The 20,203-nt window shown below is 30.0% G+C and overlaps 1 protein-coding gene across 3 annotated transcripts in view; it reads right to left on the reverse strand.

Annotated features, from left to right (window-relative positions):
• Positions 1-14,465, reverse strand: part of LOC112596955 (jmjC domain-containing histone demethylation protein 1) — a 31,667-nt gene extending 17,202 nt beyond the window's left edge. For 2 of the 3 annotated variants that reach the window (XM_025342845.1, XM_025342847.1), the window contains exons 1-3: positions 4,830-5,215; positions 357-507; positions 159-284 (exon numbers count right to left, since the gene is read on the reverse strand). In XM_025342845.1, the coding sequence (XP_025198630.1) occupies positions 159-284; positions 357-507; positions 4,830-4,904 (352 nt within the window). In that variant the 5' untranslated portion in view covers positions 4,905-5,215. Of the gene's footprint in view, positions 1-158; positions 285-356; positions 508-4,829; positions 5,216-14,112 lie in introns of those variants that run through there. The other variant, XM_025342846.1, reaches the window with a different exon arrangement.
• Between the last annotated feature and the right edge of the window lie 5,738 nt (positions 14,466-20,203).

The raw sequence follows: 20,203 nt of genomic DNA on the forward strand, positions 1-20,203 counted from the left end.
TTTCAAAATGTAGTTGTAGTAATTTCATTAACAGATAAATAATTTTAAGTTATTTAATAAACATCATAAAAATAAATAATTGTTGTTGTGATTTAATTAATATATATTAATATGAACTATAATTATTCATAACTTAATTTAAACCACATTTTACTTACCAACACATGTACGAACATCGTTCACAGAAAAATTAGGGCTAGGAACATGTAATCCAAGACCAGTTTTATCCTTGAATAATAGTGGTATAATAAAACCATGTTTTTGAAGATACGAAATTGTAAAATCTAAAAAAAATATGTTAAAATGATGACTAAGAAAAAAAAATTGTTTAAAAGTTTAAACTGTAAATATCATGCCTTTTCCGTCCATCTGTTTAACAAAGCTGTGATTTAAATAACGAGTGGAGTCAAGCTTTTCTTGTAAACTAAAAGATCGTACACCTTCAATTTCTTCTTCATCACCATATGCCCAATCTTCTGAATATGTTTTCTTTTCTTTGCGTGTTCTCTGTAAACCATAATAAAAATTTTAAAAAATATTTTATGTAAAATTTTGCTTGACAAATATTTCAATAATAAAATTATTATTACAATAAAAAAATATTTTTTATTTTTACAGATTAATATCAGTTACCTTTAAAAGCCAAATATTTTTATTTTATGTTTCATCAAAAATATTTATTATTATTTAAAGTTTTATTTTAAAGGAAACTTTTTTTAGATTACTGACTTCATAGTCCTTGTCAATGAATAAAAATATGTGAGCATATAAAAATATTAATTGTCATACAGCTAATGACTTGATATTTGCTTATTAGATACAGATCACTATTGTCTTTATTTAACAAATATTTTTATTAACATTTAATATTCAATAATGTTTTTAAGTTTTTATACTTAATGTAAAGTAATTTTTTTATATATTGAACATATTTACAGGGCATTAAATTCAAAGTTTTGTAGATTATCATATTTTGTTTTATAATATTTAGTCTAACATTAAACACAACCAACCATAACATAGGCATAATGTAAACTATGATCTTTAAGCAAAAATTATGTCAGGTACAACATTTATTTTGTGTTAATTACACTTACTATATTTATAAGAACTATGCTACTGGATTTAAATATAAATATCCTGCAATGATCGTATTATTTGTATGTAATAAAATTAATAGGAAATTAAATTGTTAAGTTTAAAGATAGATGTCTTAATTATGTATGATTACCGCTATTTAGGTTAACATTTTTTGAATGAATGGAACAGTGATATTAAATATTTAATATATTAAATCAACTACCCACAAATTTTTCAATTCTTTTTTAACGTTCAAATGATCGAAACGATTCTAAATTAAATGTTAATTCAAAGTTTAGAAATGGAAGGTGACCGACCGTGGTGTTACTGATACACGTAACCATGTAGGTATGTACAAAAATCGATAGCAAAAAAATAAAATAAAAATAAGGTCACCCAATTAGACTTTGCCAAAAGAGATGACCCCGAATAAATTGATGTTCAGAGTTTCGACCGGAATTTGGGGCTGTACGAACACGTTTAAATGATAAAAATCAGACAACACGTACAATACACGAATAAGTTCGTTTCGTAATCGAAATACGCGTTTAAAATTTATTATTTACAGTTGACATTACCGCCCGCCTGAGTTTAAAAACTAAGTAGGAGAAAACAAGATAATATATTTTTAACAATTAGACAATACTAGTAACTACTACTACTGTTATGCACAGATTAAAGTTCACGAATCTCACGTCAGTATGAGAATTTAATATCATTCGTTGAGATTGCCTAACAGTTGGCTCGACCAAAAACGTAGGACACCATACACACAATATATTATGATCCAACAGAAAAAGAGATGTACATATACCTGCCACACCACCCACCTGAAAGTCATTATAATGAATTATTACTAATGTGATACACATGAACGATAAAAATAAAATACTGATAATAAGATCGGCTGGAATATAATAAAATCGAATCATAATCGATTTTGTGTACCGCAAATATGTGTCGTCAAACATCGAATCACAATTAAAAAGGAATATAATATTTAATTGCCAGCCCGTCGTAGTGCATAAAACTAAAACTGACTAAAACGTAGATATCGAGAGGTAGTGGGGAAGTACTCATGGATCGAGGATCATAGGGTTTTTGATTTACCATAAACGAAGAAAATTTTTAACAATCATCTCCGGTGTCTCGATCGTTCTCTCAATCATACGAGTCGGCCGCGGCATTATTTTACCGCCAAGCCGGAAACAGACAACTACGTCATGTACTCCGCCGCGTACCACGCAGACTGCTACACACCAGTCGACGCGACTGTAGCAGAGAGCGCGACGAGGAACATAAGCAACAACGAATCGGTCGTTCAGTCTGGCTCGAGAACAAAAAAAATCACATTACGGAAAGCGTAAAATTACTCTACGTTTGATGTTGTGTTAATAATTTAATATTATAAACAAAACGCGACAGTTTTTTAATTCGCCATTAACAGTAATACCTACAAGGTTAAAAAAATAATGACCCACAGTTCTTTAAACAATATCAATTATCCCTGGTTAGGGACATTAAAACAATACATGTATATTATATATTAAGACATTGGCATCGTATAACATCGTATCACAATATTTATTTGCAACGAGACACGGTGTTAAAGGATAGACTACAACAACGCAGACGAATGCACGCCTTTCACGACGAATAATCGCAGATTTGTTACGCCGCAGCAGTGTTATATATAAGTTTCATCTCCGAGTGTTGTTTTATTTTATTTTTATTAAATTTAAATATATTTGAAATAAAACCTATGTGAACGGAAATCTTGCGCATCGAATTCGTTTATCTACACACATCATTGCCGAGTGAACAAAGTTGTTTATAATATATTCACGCGAGAACTTAACTAAGGAATATTAGTAGCGAAAATTCTACTGGTTAAGTACGAAATATTTTACACTTCTACTAAGTACAGAGTACTACCTAACCTTAACCATGATTCTTTGAACGTTAGGTTATTATGACATAATCCAACCACAACCGTATCAATAAAACTAATTATTATAATAAGTAAAATTTCAGAAGATTGATACAACATAATATGCTAGGCAAGTTAAGTTATTTACAATTAATTTTATGTCTAAAGGCTACTATCAAACTCGACTCATTCGAACGTAATGTTCTAGAGTAGTGTTAGCGAAACCATTAAGTTTTAATTTTGCAATACTTTTGTTTAAACTTGAAATCATCAGTCAAATTTAAGTTAATAAAGACATTGCTGATATAATTGAATTCGTCAAGATAGACGTTTAATAATGTCATGATAAATCACGCGTTTAACTCGACCCATAATTCGATTACACATTTGACGCGCTAGAGATTTAAACATAAAATATATATTACCGAGCCATTATTAAAACTGATATACAATCCAAACACAATTGTATCATAGAAGTTATTATAATAAATACAATTTTAGAAGCTTGAGACAATAACACATAATAGGCAAGTTAAATTATGATAATTTAATGTCTAAAGGCTACTATCAAACTCGACTCATTCGAACGAAATGCTCTGGAGTAGTGTTAGCGAAACCATTAGTTTTAATTTTGCAATACCTTTGTTTAAACTCGAAGTCATCAGTCAAATTTAAGTTAACAAGACATTGCTGATATAATTGAATGCGTCCAGATAGACGTTTAATAATGTCATGATAAATCACGCGTTTAACTCGACCTATAATTCGGTTACACATTTCGCGCGCTAAAGATTTAAACATAAAATACCTATATATTATTATTACAAAGCCATTGTTAGAAAATAGTATGCTACTAATATAAACAAATTGCACTGCGGACACTAAAGAAACCCAAAAATTAATTCAACATGCTCAGTCGAGGGATACAAAGAAGCCATAAAACCGGCTTGCACGTGGACTGATCACATGGATACACATTAATGTATGTGCTCGAATTCCATTACTAAATTTCTCGTTGTCAAAACATAGTTTGATTTACCAAGTAATAATTTTATTGTATTAGTTAGTTTTATACAAATAACAAGCTTTAAGCATAATGCATAATACATAAATATTCTTTATCTATCTATACTATATAAATCAAGAGATATAGTATTTGTAAATGTAATAATATTGATGCGATTCAACCCGTTACAGCAATGTATATGTATATTTACTACGAGAATTGGAATAAACTCGAAAAAAATAAAATACAGTTTTCAGCAATAACGGAACACGATATTGTATAATGGGTGTGTACATGCGCACTTATTAAATTGTATAAACGACGATGAACAGGTGTGTGAACGACGTCGTGAATTGCGTATGGTACACTACAATACGATGTATCGACATTAAACGGAAATTACCTTGTGTCGCCGTGAAAATCGTTTAACACCAGGCAGGCGATATATCAAGCACATTTATTTCGCAGCAGGATCGAAACCAACAGAGAATATACTACATGGTAAACAAATTACAGCATAATCTGGTTTTTCCAACACTAAAATCGTTCTGTTCACCTGACGAGAGATCGAAAGAAAAAAAATGGAAAATAGTATACAATATGAAAGAGATTTTTGGAAACGTTTACCCACAAACGACGTCGACACGTGTGTTAAGGTAAGCAAGTACCCCTAGGAACAAAATTTTTTTAGGCAATAGAATTTAGGCGCGGGGAATTCGTAGGACACGGACGCTCTCGCGCGCGCGAGCGTACACCGCCAAACGGACCCTCTCCCCCCCAAATCGCGGTAACAATAATTCGAGTTTTACTCACGATTCTCGACGAATATTTGTGGTGGCGCGACGACATCGTTTTCCCGGGCTCGCTGTCGCGCGACGATGACGCCATTTTCGTACGATCGCGTTCTACACGGCGCGCGCACTCGCAGCGGCGTTGCTCGCGCTCACACAGACGTCACACGCACTCGATCGGTCTCGCTCGCACTCTCACTCGAGGCGCGCGCGCTCAGGCTCGACGCTACGCTCACTCACACGCGACTACAACAACCATAGTAGTAGTAGTAGTAGTAGTAGTAGTAATAGTAATAACAGCGAAATCGGAGGAAATAGCGGCGGCGACACTACGCACGATGGTCGACCGACGAGTACGGCCGTCGTATGTACAGACGCAACTGGCGCGCGGCGCGTCCGTGTGTGTAGTGTGTGTAGTGCGTACTAGTGAGGCGAGGAGCGCGGCGTTACCGGCGGTCGAGCGAGCGCTGTGTACCGGACGAAGGCGACGGCGGAAGGAGAAAGCGGGGAAAAACACGCCGCCGCCTACTATTCTAATACTACTCAGTTATACAGTGTACAAGTATTACCGCCGCCGTCGCCACCGCATTATTATTTTTATTATTGTAAATTATTATTATGATACACGTCGTGTACCGGTGTGGTAATGGTGGTGAGGAGTCGAGCATACCGAAGGGCAAGAGAACGAGCGCGGGCGGCGTACGCGACACACGCGGAGGCGAAAAGAAAAACGAAACTCATGCGAATAAAAACCGCAATCGGATAGATCGGGTTTTTAACGCGCGCGACGACGGGCCAAAGAGAAATTTGAAACGACGACGTAGAGATAAAACGAAAAAATACTAAATCACACACACAAATACGCGCGTCGTATACATACAGATTTCGAGTGCGTTTAAAAAAATAAAAAAAGATGTGCGGCAAATCTACAAAGTAAAATCGTACCGATAAGATTAATAATTTTGGATAACATTTTAACCATTCAAATATTATGCGACCCATTAAATTAATTGTAATAGTAAATATACTATCAGTTATTACGACGCATTACATCAATTTTTGGTCACCGTCACCGTAGTATTGTTATCACTTATCAGCTACCACCACAATATGTAGTTAACCGCAAACAATAAAACTGCTTTATAGTTAAGGTTGTTAGTTTGATCACATTATCTTGGAAGACATAAATTACTTAGACCCTGGTTGAAGGTTGGTCAGTATAACCTTCCATATTTTAAATAATTTATTTTTATCAATAGTAATATTTGATAACCATTTGACCACTGTAACCAGACGTCGACAAATTTAATATTTTCAACGAGGCAACAACACCTGGTAATATGGTACATTAAAAAAATAGCAGCATAATTAAATCAATTAAAACACTGGGATATGAACACCACGATGTATTAAAATATAAACGACACAGTGTAAAACACCTTTACTGTCGCTAATTGCTTTCAAACATAACTAATAATTACTATATTTGTGATTATATTTCAAATATTTCAATAACATATTTTACTTTATATTTTATTATTATACCATACAGGGAAAATGGTAAAAGTATTTTCAGGAGTATTATTCACACCAAACTCGACCATTTTTAAAGATTTGTCGGTACATTAAACCCCTTCCTCAAATGTCAATTTAAAGAATTTTTTTCGATAAAAACAAACCATACTTTAACCTACTCACCCAATACTGATATCATGATAGATACTATTGCGAAGTTAGAGTTACAAAAATTCGTGTTTTACAATTGTTTCTATTTTTGCAATACACGTGGTATGACGCGTTATCGTAATCTCATCTCTCGTTTTCACATAAGAAAAATAAATCGCACACAGCAGATGTTCTAAGTCCAACTTGCAATACAGAACAGTCAATTCTGGAAGTCGATTTCGTTATAGAACGATGGTTGTGAGTATTCAACCACTGTACGACTGTACTTCACGAAAAATAAGGGTAAAATGCAATTATAAGAATATACATACCTATTTATGATTATTTGATTAGATTTGTTTCGTATAATTACAGTTTAAATGTTACAAAGAACTTAACACAGTAAAGCAATACGGGGGAGGGGACTGTCATGTGTATTTGTAAGAAAAAACAAAGAAATATTAAGTTAATAAAAACATTTAAAAACACTTGATAACAATATTGCCTAGGACAGTATTAAGTATTTACTAGGTATATATTAAGTTTTTAAATACAATGCATAAAGTTTCCAATTTCTACTGATCATTATATAAAAATATTGACACACTGTTTCTAAAATATTTTAATAATAACCTTTGTTATTCATAGATATTTGGAGAAATTTAAGTACCTACTGAAAAGGGAACTTTAAATACTATTTATTTCATGTACCTATAAATTTTTCGGTAAGGTTGTTGGAACTCGCATATTTAGTGCTAAACTGTGCTTCATAAAAATACATCTATTGCTTTAGAAGAAGTAAAATTTAGTTAATTTATTTTTAAGTAGAAATATTAAACTTTATATAGCATTGAGCTTAAAAAAGTAACTTTATAATCAGAAATTCTTATTAAATTTAAATAATCACAATTTTTGAGAATTATGAATTACATTATTTTAACATTAAAAGCCAATTTAAAATCGGGCTCCAAATGTAATTTAAGTAAAATTGTCTTCTTTTACAGAAAAATAACTATTCTAAAAAGCATTTAAGTTTTTTATGAGGTCATTTTTCATCATTAAAATGTTTTGATATTATATTTTATAGTACCTATATAAACTAATATTTCTGCTTTGCTTGAAATTTTAAACCTTAATACATAGCTGGATCTGATACCATTTTAATTGAATTGATAATAAATAAATAGAAAGGTAATAATTATAGCTTTTACCAAATACGCATACAAAACAAAAAATAAATGATTAATCTATTAGTGTTTAATCATTAATATTTTCAGTTTTAAACTATTTTAAATACTTCTAAACTGTGAAAAAAGATCATATAATTATGAACAAAGTAATAATAACAACGATGAATAAGTTATGAGAATCAATTGACTAGATATATTAAATGCATCCTCACTTCCCACAATATGGTAGTGTGATTACAGAGGACTTTTTAATGGGAATTAATCCACATTGTCTATAGAATATATATACCTATTTGAAGTACAAATACACATTAAAATATGATTAATAAGGAAGTACCATACAAATCTATTAATATACAAAAAAAATTACATCTGGAAGCTTCGCTCAAAACCATAAAAAATTGTCATTTTAAAAATGATAATCCTTACCAAACATATTTTACAATAATTAAACATTTTCAATAATATGATAACAAAATATGATACTTAGAATAAGGTTAGAAATTGAATTGTTATGTTACATTAACTAGACAACAATCAATAAATTTAAGACAATTTTAAATGTAAATATGAAAATAAATAACCTATAATTAAATGTTAAGTAGCCATAAAAATAACTAGAATAAGTAAAAAAAATAAAACTAATATAAATTTCACATTAATTCTATTATTTCTATAACTGATCTGAAAAAAATTGTTTAAATTGATTAAAAATCAATTGCAGTGAAAATTTTGATCACATTATTTAAAACTGAAAACATTTTAAATAAACATGATCAATAAAATGCTTTAGTTTGACCTGACTAACATGAATTAAACAATAATTGAAAAATGTTAGATCACTAACTATGTAAATCTCCTATTTGTTGTACTTAGTAAGAATTTAAGAAAATAATAATAGGTAGAAATCGAAAAGAACATCAAAAGTAAGATGAATACTATGATCAAGTTAAAGGATAACGGGTTTAAAGTATCTGTCATTATTACATTTTGTATGCGACCTTAAAATATATACTATGATGACTCTCTCCTTCGTTTCAAGAATAGCCTAACACGTTTATACACGTTCAAATTACCTTAAATGCTTAGCCTTTTAGAGATATTAAATATAATATTTGCATTTTATTAAAAATGCCAAACATAAAATTTGAATTAGAATTGAGCTATAAAATGAAAAAATATACGGTTTGTTCATATAAATTTTAAAAATATTAACTAACAAAAAACGTAATTAAAGAAGTATACTTAGATATGACAGAAAATATTTAAATTTTAAATTGTAATTTAATTATAACTACATAAGGTATATTATACACGACAGTATTAATATTTTATTGATATGGAATAATATTTATCTCACTATTTAAACGCATTTATCATTTTACATTTTGAAGTTGTTATAAATGCAAATATAAAATGATTCATTAACTATTATTAATATAAAGTTGCTTATATTCACTTTACCACGTACCCGTAAACTTGTAAATGTCAGTTTTACGTTGTATTGGGTATCTATTTTAGAATATATTATCTAATTTAGCAGGTAGGTAAAGGTTATTATTAAAAAACCTATAAGGTCATAAGAAATTTAAAAAAAAAGGAACATATAGGATATAATATTAAAAGTTAGTACCCGTGTATCCAGAGAGTTTTAAGCAATTAAAATAGTTTAAAAAGTGATACAGAGTGAACACTAAAAATAAAACCAACATTTAACATGTAGAGAAACATAATTGATTATCTAAATTCGAATAAAACTTTGAGATTAATTTATACTTGGATGTTTTCTAACTCTATATAGCTAATTTATTAGATTCTTAAACGATTCAGTCTTACACAATGTAGATTTTGATTAATTTTTAAATTTTATTTTGTATATGTCACCATTTTTAACTTGGATATCAAGAAATTCGATCTAGTTGATATTTTAATAGGATAAAAAATAAAAAATAGTTACTTACATAAATAGGTAAAACAAATAAAAACAAAGAAAATTAATTTGTTTTTTGTTGAAATTTAATAATATTTTAAGTACAATTATGAAATTAAAAAATTCGTCAAAATCACGAAAATATCTAATTACTTGGTAGTAAAAAGTTCTTTAATTAACGATTTTCTTGTTAATTTTTTGTTAAAAATTTAAAACACGATAAATTTTTATAAGAAATAAAAAGACAACGTAGCCACATACATTTTTTATGAACTCAAAAATAAAATAATATTCTCATTAGTTATTTTTTCAACTCCTATTTTGTTGATTTGCTTTTAAATCATTATTTTCGATACAGAATTCTATTTTAAAAACATTTAGACTAATTTGAAACTATTAACGATTTATGTTGAATAATATTTACTCTTTCGAACAAATGTAATTAATCTTACATATTTAGCATTGTTATAGAATACACTACTACTGTTCAATATAGTATTTTAACTTTCTTCAAAACTTAATTTTAATTTATTATTAACAATTAAAATTTTACTTTTGGCACCATACAAACTACTATACATTTTTAATATAAATAATTAAACCACCAGACATGAAAATGCAAAAATAACGAATAAAATGTTTTATTTAATATGAAAGCGGAAATTAATATTGTATTTGTTTCTAATTAAAACTGGAAATAATATAATACATTAAAATTCAGTGTGGACGTTATTAATTAGTACATTTATGTATTAGTATACTTAGGAGTTTTAAGAAATGTAGCATGTTAATACTTATAAAATAAAACTCGCGCCTTAATAGTATAGGAATAAGAAAAATATAACACGAACTGCAATATTAATTCATATAACCATTTAAACAAACTCAGATGGAGCACATCGAGAACACACTACAACCCAACTTAAATTATCAGCTCTTCTATCCACATACTCACACACGACACACTCTCATAATGGAACCTAAGCTAACATACCCGGTATCAGTGGCAGGGTAATACGTGGGTATGTCCAAAATTAGTGTTTACTTTCACTGGACGGTATAGTGGAAAAAACAGCTAAATTAAAAGTTGAACTTCAAAGCAGCTTATATTGGTTATATGTCTTATTAATAGCATTATGGACATATAGCCTTATAAGCAAAAAATATGCTAGCATTTATACACTTAACTTCTAAAATAAACGCAGAAAACATTTTTTCGCAGTTTAAGAAGCATTTAAAACAATAACTATGTCAAGTCAATTAGGTACACACTCAAATATTTAATCGATCCACAACCTCTACGTCAGTAGCAAAGAGAATTTCAAAAAGGTATAAAACAATTCTATTGCGTTTCACTCTCGATACTAACGCGCCAGGTGGTGATTTTTCGCTATGGGTATACAAAATAAGAATCCACTGCTGATCATGAACATGTTCTTAATTTCCCAGCCATAACCATGGACCCCTGGTCTGAGAAAAAAATCGCCACTCAGCACGTTAGTATCGAGGGATATTTGTTGTGAAATGCACTAAGTCGTTTTGATTAACATATTTGTTCAAAAATAGGTAACTAAAAGAAAGAGCTAATAATGTTATACAAAAGTAGCAAAAATTATCAAAATAAAAAAAATATAAAACTCAAAATAAATTACAGATTAGGATTTATTGTAAAAATAAAACTATTGTTTCTCCAGACCTTTGAGATTAAATAAAAAAAAAAAAAAAAAAAAAAAATACACAAATACTAGAAGTTATTTACTTAAAATATTATTGTATAATACATTCAATTTGTTTTTAACAAAACCTATCCATATAAGCTATCATTAAAATGATTGACTGATAGGCCGTCTATGCTCAGGACGATGGTTTTTAGTATGGGTAATGATTTATCATTGAGTCCAAATTTACCACATCTATTAACAGTGGCCAAGTTTAATAGCAATGTCTAAAACTAAAAATTTTTTTATTCAAGTAATGAAATACTGAATATTTTCAAACGTGAAAAATATAAAATAAACTTATTAAATTATGGATGTTATCCTATTATTTACTTGAGTCGCTAGTTGTAACTAGAATTAATGCCGATCAGGCAAATCACTTAACTAAAATCGATTATAAAATCTCGAAAGTAGGTTATTGATTTTTCAAGTCAAAATAAAAATAATAATACGATACACCACAATGGCAAATCTTACCGATTTCTTAAAAGTGTAATTCAAAATGTAAAATTATTAAAAACATTTTAGAACACAATTCTTTGAATGGTCATTAAATGCTTAAATATTTATTTATAAACAATTATTATTTTCATTTCCTACTATTACAATTATATGCATAGTCTTAAAATACAAAGTAAAATTTATTATTTGTCTTATTAATAGACCGTCTTTGCAATGTTGGATCTCTTGTATTTATTATTTAAACCGGAACATTATATCATCCACATTCAGCATAAAACCTGTTTTTCGCGGTACTCGAAAACGAAAATATCGTGGAAAACACATCAAAAAGACAAAAACTAACAGTGCTCGATCGTTATCGTAAATTCATTTTCACCTCAATTTTGAAACGTGGAATCTATTATAGGATTCATAGTAAGTAATAACACAATTGTTATATTTTAATATATAATTCATATTATCAAAATCTATATGAAAAACGCGATGGCGGTGCGTTCGAAAAATCAGGTTCTACACAAAAATACCTCCTAATCCGAAAACAAAATAATGCTAACATAAATCGGTAAATCTATATATAAAAGTGAATACACGTGGGGAAACCACTCAACCAGTGGCATAAAATTATACCTAATTTTAACTCTTATCATTGATGACAAGGAATAAATTTATGTGGTTAAATAAAATTGCCCTCCTAAACTCGATCGCGAAAATAAATTTCAACAATTCTACAGGTGAATAACATTTTAAAACTGGATATCCATATGCATGCATGCACGCACGAAACACCACACCAAACTTGTGCGATTGTAAAATTCTATAGATAATACTAATTCAAGTTAGTGGGAGGGCAACCGATATTTAGGATAAAATTAGAACACGTGTGTTTGCCATTGTAATAGTTGGGAATATAAATAAACGGTTTCGGGTCGAAGTAACAAACGATCTGCAATGACTAAACATACGACGAACGTGAAGAGGCGCGGGACGGTGGCGACCATTACGCATTAATGGATCTAAAATCTAAAAAAACTCGATTTGCCGAAGTGGCGTGGTACACTCACGTAATTTAAACAATATACACGCATACATAAGTGTATTGAAAATTATTATTATGTTATAGTGCATCACGTACAAGTAAATCCCAAGAGAAGGGTTTAGGATAAAAACGCCGGAGGGTGTGTAAGGAAAGGGAGACGAAACATTCAAAGGACTGAGGGAATAGAGCACCATCTATACTTTGGACATGTATACAAACGGGACAACCAATGCTCAGTAACAGTCTTTTTATTTTTATTATTATTATTATCATGATTATCTACGCACGGTGCCGCCGGTGCTGCTGTACCTGCGATTCAAAAGCACGCACTGCCGCATGTTGTTTGTCATTATGGTACTATTATTTGTTATTATCATTACAGTCTACGCACATAGTGCGCGCGCAGTGAGACGAGGGCGGTAGCGGTTGGTAGTGGTGGTGGATTTCCCGAAAACGACGAGAGGTATGAGGTTTTAGGAGGGTCGTACGGATGGACGCGCCTTTGTCGACCAAGTCCGCCGTCGCCGCTTGGTGACGTCACCGTGACGCGCCGGATGATCATTTCCCACCATCGCTTCTCATTTTCCGGACCAAACCCGTCAATCGCGGTAACTGTTATTCTTCACAACATCTTTTCACACACAAACAAACAACCGCCCCTGTCCATAAACCCGAGAAAACGGGTGTTGTTTTCACTAAACACGCCATACTGCACACGGTTGGACTAGAACGACAACGTCATAATGGGAGAGGGTGTAAAAAAAAACCAGAGCTGGATAAAAAAGTTTTGACAGACGCTTGTGGCGTTTAAAATTACGATATCGTTAAACAGTCTAGAGTCGGATGAAAAGACGAACCGCGGCGGCGGCCGATGTGGACGTGCCTCCCCCGTGGGTCGTCATGGCCGACGACGATGCGAAACACGCGCACGCGTGCGCGCAAAACACATCGGTAGAAGACGGACACGGCGGGTGGCGGTGTCGGCGGCGGCCGTGATAATGAAAACACACGGTACACGCGCTCTCGTGCACTCACACGCACGATAAACCCATATATAATAATACACATAATATAAAACGTACATCGAAACGTGAACATGACGTGCTGTAATAGTCCGTCGATATAATTTCTCCAATTTCTACCACCCGTGCTCGTACACCGCTGACAATAACTACAAATACCCCCCTCCCTATACGATCGTTATTTTGTCGTCGAGCTCGCGACGGTATACCAAAACGAATACAAGTCGTAATTCGTAAATAACGCGTCACAATCGTGATAAATATACATAAATCGTCACTCACCAGACTTCTAGTGGTCAAACCACCGCCACCGCAACTGTTGCTGTCGTCCGACATTATTCCGACACGTAGTCCGGGTGGTGGTTTACCGTCGCGTGGACTGTCGTAAAAGCTCCGCAATCGTTCGTATGTATTACTTCCGGTTGTTAATCGTCTCCGAGCCGCATGTGCGTACAAACGCAGAAAGTAGTATTACCTCGGTGCGTTGCTTGCGATCACTGGCTGCTCTGACGGTGGTTACAAAGACGACGCCGCGACGACGGGGCGAGGTGAATAGTCAAAAAGGCGACGAGCGTACAGCAGGTCCGACGGCTGACGAGTGTCGACCGAAAACGCGGCGGACATACTGATCGTCTGATCGTCGTGCGGACGTGCGGTGGTGGTGATGGGGCGCCGGTGGTGGTATGGCGGCAGCAATTTACCCGGCAGCCCCGCCGCACCACTGGGACGCACCCTACCGGCCGCAACCGATACCAATCGGATTGCCACACGAAAATATTATTACGATTATTATTATTAATATTATTGTTTTCGTTACTTATTACTTATTAGTAGTAGTCTATTATTAATATCTTATTAGTTGTTTATTATTATTTCTATTAAAATAATTATTTATTACTTTATTGTTTTACGACCATATTGTTATTATTATTATTATTATTATTATTATTATTTATAAAATTATATACAATTACGCACACTTACGAACGAATTTGTATGCATGCAAAATATAAATAACAGAACGGTGCCGCACAAATACTCAAATATAAATTACTGCAAATCGTATTTTCTTTGATACCACCAACAGTTAATTTTGAAATTACAAGATATCGAACAACATCTGATAGTTCATAATGTGATCATTATGACCATAATATTAATATTATCTTTTCTACTAATTACAACATGATACAGTTTAGCACATGTTCTTACTTTTTAACCTAGTTAATAATATATCACGGACAACACGTTAGTTTTTAAGCCTTTTTCCGAAATAAAAAAAATACATATGTGACTTAAAATTTTTTCTTGATTTGTACTTTGTTTATTAGTGCATACACATTACACGTTATTGAACTTAACTGCTAATTTCTTAGGATTTTATTATATCCCAATATCCAGAATAATAATTATGATGTTTATAAATTTCTTGTAGGTACTGTTCTTTTTCTGATTTTCGTACACTTACTTTAAATTCGTAATAGTCATTACTCATTAACAGCCTGTATTTTCAATGAATAAACATATTACTTATTAAGAATAATTGGCTTGTACTATAATTACTTAAATGTATTAAAGTGTAGCATTACGAGAAATTAGTCTTTTGACGTATTTGCTAATATTTTAACGATTTATTATTGAATAGTTGAGTGTATATTAATATCTTTGTAATATTTTAATTTATACTTCGTAATTTCTATAAATGTAACAAAACTCTGTAGGCTAAAAATAGTAAAAGAACAATCAAACTGCTTTCAAAAATTATCCAACTATATAAAAATAATATTTTATTGCAACAAAACAAATTCATGCAAATCAATCATATCTCATAAAATATAAATGATTGGAAATTATATTAGAAGTAAAAACATCAATCATAAAAATTAAAGAATACAATATTCTGAAGGACAAATTTTAGCAGCCTTTAAACGAGTTACTAACCTACGAACTATGAACTATGTTACAGTCAATTCGTTTGTCTGTGGTCTCTTCACCAACGCCAAAAATAAGTTACCATGGAGACCGCCGAATCAAATAAAATGTTGATGAATGTATTGAATTTATGCAAGTGTAAAAAATGTGTTAAAATATTGTATATTTTTTATATAACAGTTAAATCGAATATCTTTTGTTTTAGATAGAATAATTATTTTGTATTTTATAATGAATTAATGTGATACCTAAATATAATGAATAATGAATTGTTACGTCTTATAGATTATATCGATGAATTTGAAGCCACACAGTCGTACGATACACAGTCAAGTGCAGAGTGGCCCACCGGGATACCGTGAAAAATCACGATGGCCTTGAAGCTAAATGGCCCATTGGCCTGAAGAGTTTAGATAAAAAGAAATTTATTTTCCTAACCCGAATTGTTTTCCTACTCCGTCCCTGCGTACAGTCATAAAAATATATAATGTAATAAAATTAAACGTATCGTAATTTAAAATACACATTTAACTACCTACCCATAACACAAAATCCAAAACGCTCAGTTTGATTTGGTTTTATAGTTTCATGAATTCGCTAAATGTAATTTAAATGTATTATTTAAGTATATTATGTTTTGTACAATAATTGCAATTTATTTTATTTTAATTATTATAAAATATAAAATCCTATAAATATAACAACAAATTACAGTCTATAACCAATTCGGAATTTATTGAGGACACTAAATCTCATATCGTTGTTTAAACCATGATTATAAATAAAAATAAACACAATATTGTCATTTGTCAATCAGCACGTAAATATTTTGATGCGCGGTATTTATTGGGTTGTACCAGGTTCCTGAAATTAATTTATCACTGGGAAATTGTGACTTTCACAGTTAAAACTGAATACCTCTAAAATTAATACACATTACTTTTAATATTTGGCTACTTATTGTTTTCAAACATAAATTATTATTTTCCTACGATAGAAATTATTCAAAACTATTCTGAAATTTCCTAGTAGTGGCTAATACCAATCTAATATTTATTTATACAATATTTTATTATGTTATCCAATCGATATTTATAGGCTATTAACGTATTTTGTCATTATTTGTCATGAAGCATATTTTTATATTTGCCCAAGTTATTATTCAAATGTAATAGGAATGCCTCATGTTATATGGTCTATTTTATAGTATTGTAATTTGTTACATATTTTATATATCTAAATAATTAAATAACCCAAGCACGAAATTTTTTCTATATCCATACGTCTGCACAAACACGACTATCCGCGCTAAATGCACAGCCCGACATCACAAATAAAAACTTAGAAATGCCACAATAGTTCATTAAATTGTATATTCTATTACACTTACACAAATTCAATCTATTACGCTAAATCCAGATTTTTTTTTATTCGTCTTAGAAAATTTAAAAATTTAAAAAATATGTTTAGATGTTTAAGTACTGCAAGTCTATTCTAAAGATTTACGTAAACTTATTTTTGAATTTAACAGTCCCTAAACTCATAAGTCATAACTGTTATAGGACGCTAAGGGGACGCCTTATTGCCTTAATTTATTCTAACCTATCTAGAAAATGTTGCATTATTATATTATACTATATTGTAATTCAGAATTCTTGAAACTTATTTTATCATTATGCATATTGAAATATAATATTTGAAATCAACTGTTTGATTTTTAAGATTATCATTTTGTTATATTATCATGTTATAAACATTATGTTATTACTTATTAGTAATGTATTAAACTTTGGTGCAGTTTATATTTTATGGTCAGCAACTGGTGTCATGTCATTTTTTTTTTTTTTATTTATGTAATTTATTTTGTTTTTATTATTTCGAAAGAATATGAGGCTATCTAGAAGGTAGCTACATAATAAATGATGTTTAATTATTTAATATTCAAAACTCAACTTACATGTGTATAGGTATTATTTGTAGGTTAATATAATTTGATACTCCAATTTCATTGGACATAGATCATTTTAATATTGTGTATCAAGACTTTAAGAATGCACTAATTAATAATTGTTTGTAATAAAATACTTAACAAAAATAGCCAATGTAACTATAATGAAGTATTTTTGAAAGCTGTCATTTACACGTTTATATGCATGGAAAATTTAACAGCAGTTAATAGCTATCCAATTTATAGTCACCAAAGTGAGATTCTTTAATAATTACTAATTAGTATAACATTATAACTATACTATAAGTAAATATTACTAAATAATCAATTCTGTAGTATCAGTGTCTCATTATTTTTTTTTCTAATGAAAAGATTATTGTTAATGAGTTTTATTACTTTTTAGGTAATTACCATCAGTGACATTAACAGGGGGATTTGGGTGTTTAACCCCCCCCCCCCCATTGCCTTTCCACATCTAATAAATGTATTATTTATATTATTGTTTATTTCATTAATTCTATTTTAATATTGAGGTGTTTATAATATATTATTATAATATTGTATATTCAAAAGTTAACAACTAAACTTTGTTCTTGAATAGTTCAATTGGGCAAAAAACATAACGAAAACAGTGAAAAACTAAATTTAATTTTTATACCCCCTCCTTACAAAATCCTGGCTACACCACTGATTACCACTTTTAAAATTGTGTGACACTATGTGTACTTTTTAGAAAAGTCTAGACTAGTGTAATTTAATACAATAAGTTACACATATTATCATTAATGTTGTTCAATAAATGTTGCAAATAATTAAATATTAAATGACAAGTTTACATTATATAAAAATTACTATACGTTGAATCATATTGCTTTATTACTATGAAGGTAGTAGGTAATAGATGTATAATAAATACATTATTAATTTATATGATAATTTATCTATTATACATAACAGTTATACAGTTTTTTACAAAATTGTACGCGTATAATCAAAATTGTTTTAAATATTAGTATATAATATCACTATAATAGTTAGATCTCTTATATTAAATTTAGTTAATTTCATAATATTTGTATGTAATTATTCCTACTATTTATAGTTATTAAAATAAGGCATAATCTATTAAGTTAAATTATGTTTTTATTTAGTACCTATTTAAAAAATGTACAATACTGATTAGTGATTTGTTTTTCTTTTGATCTATATGTAGAGTTTAGTTTAACTAAATACAAATATGTCTTTGCTTTTCATCTATTTTTATTATATGTTTACGTATGCGTTTTGAAAATAATATATATTATGTTTTAATAAAACACGTCAACATAGTAAAATAAAATATTTTATATTATTGGAGTTTCTATCACAATAATAACAACTTGTTTCCATAGTAAAATAGTGTTTATCTGATTCATATTAATTAGTTAAAAGTATTTAAAGTTTTAATGAATAGAATGAGTGGAGACATGAAGTAGATCAAGAGTAAAATATGCTTTCGTACTTCCAACAGTACTCTCTGGCCTCGTTGGAAAAAAATTTTTTAATAGTACCAAAATAAACATAAAAAGTTATACTAAAAAATCTTTGATTAGTATAGATTTTTTTTTATTATCATTATTTATTTGTTGACACTTTCTTATTCTGCTCCAAGATTTTTAATGTAAGTTCTTAAGTTTTTAGTACTTAGACATGTTTTAACATGTGACTCGCTAGTCACTAAATACTATTTGAACTTAGATGTACGGAGCATAGCTTAGGTAAAAAAATAACGAATTACTTTATTATGTGCTACCCTCGCGAGTCACGAGTCACGGAACTGTAGTCTGCAACAGAATTCTAAAATCGTACTCATTCAACCAAATCGTGATAAGACATAAGTAGTGTTGAAGGTCGAAACCGGTTATATTTTAACACAACAACCTACAGTTAAAAATATCCAAACATTGTCAATATGAAAATAATAAATATTATTATATTTTAATCGTTTTTATAATTTGTATTTCTTTTACCATCATACTTAATACAAAAAATTGAAATCACATAGAGTCGTGAACGAGAGCAAGAAAACATATTATGGTTTAAGAGGACATAGTGAAGTGTATTTTTAAATTTATGATATCCATTTTTAAAATAATCAAAATTTGCTTTAAAATTAAATGAAAAAAAAATATTCATTAAATATAATAGCTTATAAGCAATCCACTATTATATTAAACATTACAGATTTAGATTATTCAATACGTTAGATTTATCATGTTATGAATTTTTAAGACGAAGATAACATCGTATACAGATAGCCTTTTATACAATATATTTTTTTTAAATAGCTAGTATGACATTTTTCCATGTAATTAGTAATTGGATTTTCGATATGAAAACCTTTAATTTAAATCAATATAACAAAATAAACATTATCATGTACATACAAATATACTAATCTTTCTTATCCACTGAACATGGAAAAAGTTACGAAAATTATCAAACTGTTGATTA

This window comes from Melanaphis sacchari, unplaced genomic scaffold (genome assembly GCF_002803265.2).
Source record: "Melanaphis sacchari strain LSU unplaced genomic scaffold, SCAv2.0 Contig36_pilon_pilon, whole genome shotgun sequence".
Taxonomy (NCBI): domain Eukaryota; kingdom Metazoa; phylum Arthropoda; class Insecta; order Hemiptera; family Aphididae; genus Melanaphis; species Melanaphis sacchari.